Source organism: Ursus maritimus, assembly GCF_017311325.1.
Source record: "Ursus maritimus isolate PB19 chromosome X unlocalized genomic scaffold, ASM1731132v1 scaffold_X1, whole genome shotgun sequence".
Lineage (NCBI taxonomy): Eukaryota > Metazoa > Chordata > Mammalia > Carnivora > Ursidae > Ursus > Ursus maritimus.
The window spans coordinates 81,806,638-81,813,151 of NW_024423319.1; the positions used below are offsets into that span (position 1 = coordinate 81,806,638).

At 39.9% G+C, this 6,514-nt stretch overlaps 1 protein-coding gene across 1 annotated transcript in view; it reads left to right on the forward strand.

The window, feature by feature from the left end:
• Positions 1-6,514, forward strand: part of DGKK (diacylglycerol kinase kappa) — a 181,647-nt gene that overhangs the window by 160,229 nt on the left and 14,904 nt on the right. The window contains exons 16-18 of the mRNA XM_040631564.1: positions 1,657-1,761; positions 2,223-2,319; positions 4,176-4,283. Coding sequence (XP_040487498.1) covers positions 1,657-1,761; positions 2,223-2,319; positions 4,176-4,283 — 310 coding nt within the window. The remainder of the gene's footprint in view (positions 1-1,656; positions 1,762-2,222; positions 2,320-4,175; positions 4,284-6,514) is intronic.

Sequence of the window (6,514 nt, forward strand, 5' to 3'; positions counted from 1 at the left end):
AAGAGAAGGTTCCAGTGGATGGATTACTAACCTCCCTCACTCTGGGTCTACTTTGGCTCCACTACCAAAACTTGACTAGATTCTGCATTCATATAGCATCCAAAGTCAGTCCTCAGACTGCTGATTTGAAAAGCCTCAGTCCTAGTAAGCTGTCTCTTTGGCTCCTCCTACCTCCCAGGCACTCAATTCTTGCTACTCATTTATTTTTAGAACTAATACTCATCCTAAACAATTACAGCTCCTAAGTGGCCTGGCCCAAAGCTCTGTCAGCTTCCACCATCAGCCATGGAAATTTTTCCCACCTGTTCTAGTTCCTTCCAACCACCAAGCCTGTGACTATTTTAGAAAGAAAAGAATGTTCATCTCTGCATGTCTTACACAGTATTAATCAGGCACAAGGGCTCTGAGAGTGGTCCTGGGATCTCTGGCATTGATTGCCATTTCCCACGACTCCTGACATCTGCGAGCTTCCAACTCAGAATGAAAACTCTTTCAACTCTTCCAACTTCTTAATTTAACATTTTGGCTCCCACTTCTTCCCCACAATGCTTCTTTGAAAAACAGATCAGAAAATGGTGTAAGACCAAGTGTGCTCTACCTGGGCTATTGGAATTGAGCAAGGAAGTCCCTTTGGCTGGCCTCTGACTTTTAGCCAGGTACCTTCTCCTGCCTTGGTACCTTTAATATAGCCTCAGCCAAGTTTCCCAGAAAGAAGGGAAATCTCCATTCTGCACTGTGAATGTAGTAAACAACCAATTTGCCTCTATTTCTGTAGTTAGGTTCCAAGTAGTGGAGATGTAGCCATAATCTTATTACAACTAACCCTCAGCCTGCTCCATCAACACATAAGTTAGATTTCTAGGTGCAGCTCGTGGCCATGGGACAGAGAAAGGCACCCCTAGTGGGACAGGGATTGAACCTATGAGCTTTGGCACAGGTCGAGCACCTGAGCTACACAATATATAAGCTAGTGAAAGGAAGGAGACTCAAATGTTCTTGGAATGGATGAAACATTTGAATGAAAGGATGGCATGGTCCTAGAGGCTCAAGTCTGGGGGAAAAAAAAGTCATGTGAGTAAATGAATTAACGAAGAGGTGATAATGGAGACAGAAGAACAAAGGGTTTCCCACCTTGCTCCCCTGTCCCAGGCCCTGAGCTTGTACTCACACAACATTTACTGGGTGACAGAAAAAGAGGAACCAGTAAAAAGAAAGCTCAGCCATGGATATGAAGAGACATGGGGGCAACATTGTAAGAAAGCTAAGATTACAAACAGCATTGTGGAGGAGAGGAGATAGTCAACTGGGGGTCTCTACTGTCTACCCACGCACTGACTGGCATTAACTAAATGAAACAGATGCTTAAGAAGTGCTCAACAAATATAACAATCCTCCTTCCTTTCTTCCTTCCTTCCTCCCTCCCTCACCCCCCTTCTTTTCTCTCTCTCTCTCCTTCCCTCCTTCTCTTCCTCCCTCCTTTCCTACCTTCCTTTCTCCCTTCCTCCTTCCCTTCCTCCCTTCCTTCCTGCTTCCCTCCCACCCTTCCTTCCTTCCTACTTTCCTTTTTCCCTTCCTCCTTCCCTCCCTTATTTTCTTCCTACTTTGCTTTCTCCCTCCCTCCTTCCTTCCTTTTTTCTTTCCACTTTTCCTCCATAGTTCTGGATGAGCAAAGCCGACAGACAATATCAGTTAAGAACTTTACTTCAACTTTCTTCCTGGAAGATGACTCAGAAGATATTAGCCAGATGAGCCCAAGACACCGTAAGGATCTTTCTTTCCTTTTCTTATTCTAGCCTTCATCACTGTCTTCTAGCTCCCAGAGAATAAGGATGTATTCTCATGCATCTTTCTTTAGCCATAATCCTACTCTGCAGTAGATATCCCTCCCTCTCTCCCAGAAACTTCACAGTGTATGATCCCATGCGAACATCCAGAAGTAATGACCTCATTAGGTACTTTGAAAAGGCTGGCCTGATGAAACCCAAGATTTGAAGCTGCTTTCACTGCCAGCAAGCAAGCATCCCAGTCTTCCTGTTCTCTCAGAGGAAGTCCCTGTCCATCTTAGATAATCTCTCTTTGGATTGAGATCCTTGATTATAATCTAAGAAAAAGAAGTCATTGGGTTTGACCCTGGTCCCACATAGAAAATAGGGTGAAATGCAAGTGAGGGGAGGGGCTTTCTTGTTTGTATCTGACACCAAGGTGATGTCTTTTGTGTCTAGGTTCTCGTCGTGGCACTTTGTCTTCTATATCTTCTCTCAGAAGTGAAGACCTAGATAACCTCAATTTGGAGCACTTACATTTTACACCTGAAACCATGTAAGTATTCAGCTCTAACCACCGTTTTATAACTTCCTTCTTTCTCTGGTTAAAAGAATAATCTAGGGGCGCCTGGGTGGCGCAATCATTAAGCGTCTGCCTTCGGCTCAGGGCGTGATCCCGGAGTCCTGGGATCGAGCCCCACATCAGGCTCCTCCGCTGGGAGCCTGCTTCTTCCTCTCCCACTCCCCCTGCTTGTGTTCCCTCTCTCGCTGGCTATCTCTCTGTGTCAAATAAATAAATAAAATCTTTTAAAAAAAAAGAATAATCTAAGAATATCCAGAGTCAAATCCTGACTCCACTTCCTAGTTGTGTTAACTTACAAAAGTAATTCAACCAATCTGAGCCTTAGTTTTCTCATTATAAAATGAAGATAATTGTAGAATTAGTCACATATGTTTCTTGTGTTTATTCCGCTTATATACGCATAGTACTTGCATTGAACAGTGTTCAGCACCCATAATTAAGTGCTATCCGTGTTAACAGTAATTATTGTTTTATGGTGACTAACATAGCATAATAAAAATTTTCAAAAATAAAATACCAAAATAAAAAATAAAAATAAAATAAAAAACAGTAATTATTGTTATTCTTATTATAAATACTTAATAAATGTTAGCTGTTATTTCAAAGGGTCTGTTTTTCCACTGTTGCTTTTAACAGTAAATAACTGGAGGTACTAAAAAATAAATGAGCATTTAGGGGACTAGAGAGAAAATTTAAGGGCATCTCTTTCATTAACCTTGCGTCTTTAAAATATTCCCAGCAGCCAGGTTCCACCACATTCACTCATTTTGAGTTCCATTAAGAAGATCAGTTTGGACATCACCTCAAGAAACCCCAGTCTCCAGACTGCAGTTGAGGGAGGCAGATCTCATCTGAGCATGTGGGATCAGTTTAGTAATGAATAAAAAAATTATCTATGATTGAGTAGCTCAACTGTACTCGTTTTCAGTTTCTCAAAAGAAGGACACAGCTGGCAATTATTTCAGTTAACTGCAGCTTCTCGCTTATTCCGATCTCCAACCCCCACTCCCCTCCACTCCACCGTTGGCTTACACTCGTGTCTGAAGTTTCATGGACCTACCTTATGAGTTTTGATCAGTGGTAGGTTGCCAAATGTTTAACAACCTGCTCTCTGGGGGAATAAAGTCCTGATTTATTCCTGGTACAAACCCTCCTGCCATGACCTATTTCAAGTTACTGATATAATTCCATTGAATGCAGAATTGGGACATAATAGGCATAATCAGCTTATATGAGCTGGTACTAACGGGCTCCAGCACACTACAGGTTTTGATGCTGACACCCAAGATGGATGCAGAAGAATCAGAAACCTGCCTGGCTTTTTTGGTTGTGTACATGTCTACCCTCTTGTATCAGTCTGTTCCCTCAAATGTGTGGTCACTTTGCCCTTGGATGTGAAAGGGCTACAAAGGAGTTCGGACATCTCTGAAAACAGTAGAGCAGACTTTGCTTTCATCATACATTTTTATCTGAGATACTTAAATGTTCTTTATGGGAATAAGTCAATTACTATTTCCCTTTATTATATGTGAAGAAAATATTGGCCACTCCTATCTAAGGGCCTCCAAAGATGATTTCTTTATTATGAGTTCCAACCCCACTGAATCCTCCCACGTGGCTGGGTGCCCTCTTTTAAAGCAAACAAGCTAGTTGTTAACACAACAGGACATCTATATGTGCGTGTCGCAGACATAAAGTCTCGTGCCCAGTGTAGGGGAGGCCCTCCCTCCATGGTTTTCAATCATGCAGATAAAGTCTCCAGCCTACTGATAATGGCACTTCTTGCCTACACCAATGTCTGTCCTCTTCTTTCCTTTGGCTGATTTCAGACGCTTCAAAGAAAGGTGTGTCATGAACAACTATTTTGGAATTGGACTGGATGCTAAAATTTCTCTGGAATTCAACACCAGAAGAGATGAACACCCAGGACAATACAAGTAAGGAAAAGAAACTCCCCTCCCTACAGGCAAACACATGCAAACACACAATCACAATATACACATATATTCCTACATCCCTACCTTTCAGACAAGAGAAAGAAAGAGGTTCTTTGAAAGTGAAACACGTTGGTTCCAACATTAGCCTAGTGGGATGGCTTGCTCCAAATGTTGACCTGATCTGTGATGGCTCTACACTGGCGTCCTGACCTTGGAGCTGCCTGCACAGCTGAGACCTACAGACTGCTGTGTAACACAGTTCGTGGAATTACTGTTATTGAAAACAGATTACACTGACTTGACTCAGCAAATTCTCTACCTTTGTTCTGTCTGTGAGAGCTTGACCAGGTCCTAGTAGCGGCTTAAGTCTGTTTTAGCTTGGCAAGGCTACAAATTACCAAAGATTGCCCTGCTCCTTCTTGGTGTTCCTAACCTGGTTCCCCTGGATCCACTGATTTTACCCCATCTGGTGTTAGGTTGCTTAGCACATTTTAGTACTTCTGTACTATAGATACACCCTAAGGCAGCCTCAGAGTTCTTGTAATTTGAAACTACAAGTAAAAAAAGCATGCACCGCACCACCACCCCTGCCACCGGCCACCAGAACCTCTCTCTCGGAGCAGACCTGGGCTGAGGAACAAGTACTTTATCAGATATGTGTTTTGCAAATATTATTTTCCAATTGCTTGTCTTTTTTATGACTCTTTTTATAGTAAATTTTTAAATAGGTATGCATAGATGTACATAGAAAAAGGTTAATAGTCATAAAACAATGTTACCAATGATTATTTCATAGGGATTCAATTGCAGCGTGATTTTTCTTTCTACTTTATGTATTTATTTTTTTAATTATTGAAGTATAATTGACATATAATCTTATATTAGTTTTAGGTGTACAACATATTGATTCAACAATTCTAGACATTGCTCAATGCTCACCAAGATAAGTGTGGTTACCATCTGTCACCATACAATATTATTAAAATATTACTGACTCCATTCCCTATGCTGTAGATTTTATCTCTGTGACTTATTTATATTATAACTTGACGTTTGTACCTGTTAATCCCCTTTATCTATTTTGCTCATCTCCCCACCCACGTCCCCTCTGGCAACCACCAGTTTGTGCTCTGTATTTATGAATCTTTTTCTGTTTTGTTTTGTTTTTAGATTCCACATATAAGTGAAATTATACAGTATTTGTCTTTCTCTGTCTGACTTATTTCACTTAGCATAATACTTCTTGGGTCCATCCATATTGTTGCAAATGACAAGATTTCATTCAGTTGCTTGTCTTTTTTTTTGTTGTTGTCTGTCTTTTAATTTTCTTAATGGTGTCTTTTGAAATAAAAAAAAAGTCTTGAATTTTGATGAATTCCAATTGATCAATTGTTTTCTTTTATGGACCGTGCTTTTGATGACATATCTAAACAGTTTCACCTAACCTAAGGTATCAAAAATTTGCTCCTAATTTTTCTTCTAAAATTTGTGCTGTTTTTGCTCTTACATTTAAGTCTATGATCTGCTTTGACTTGTTTTTGTGTATGGTGTGAGGCAAGGGTCTACGTCTTTTTGCATGTGAAGATCCAATTAGCACAACACCAGTTTTGAAGCTATCCTTTCCCCCAAGGAATTGTATTGGCACCTTTGTCAAAAATCAGTTGATAAGAAATGTAAGGATTTTTTCTAGACTCTCACTTCTGTTCCATTATTCTGTATGTCTATTTTCACACTGTCTTGATAACTGTAGCTTTATAGTAATTTTTGAAATTGGAAGATGAAAGTCCTCCAACTTTGTTCTTTTTCAGAATTGTTTTGGTTGTTCTAGGTATTTTGAATTTCCATATAACTAAACTCCTATTTTTATAGATGAGGAAACTAAAGTGCCCAGAGAACTAATGGTTTCAAACAAGAGTCCAAATAATTTTATGCTAGCCTTCTTACATTTCAAAACTCATGTCTTGTAGTGACTCATTGTGGCTCTTTTAAAAGCTCGTAGTATTCATCTTATTTTATTTTTCCTTCCCTTTCCCTATGTTCATCTGTTTTGTTTCTTAAATTCCATATATGAGTGAAATCATATGGTTTTTATCTTTCTCTGACTAATTTTGCTTAGCATAATACCCTCTAGTTCCATTCATGTCATTGAAAATGGCAAGATTTCATTCTTTTTGATAGCTGAGTAATATTCCATTTTGTGTGTGTGTGTGTGTGTGTGTGTGTGTGTGTGT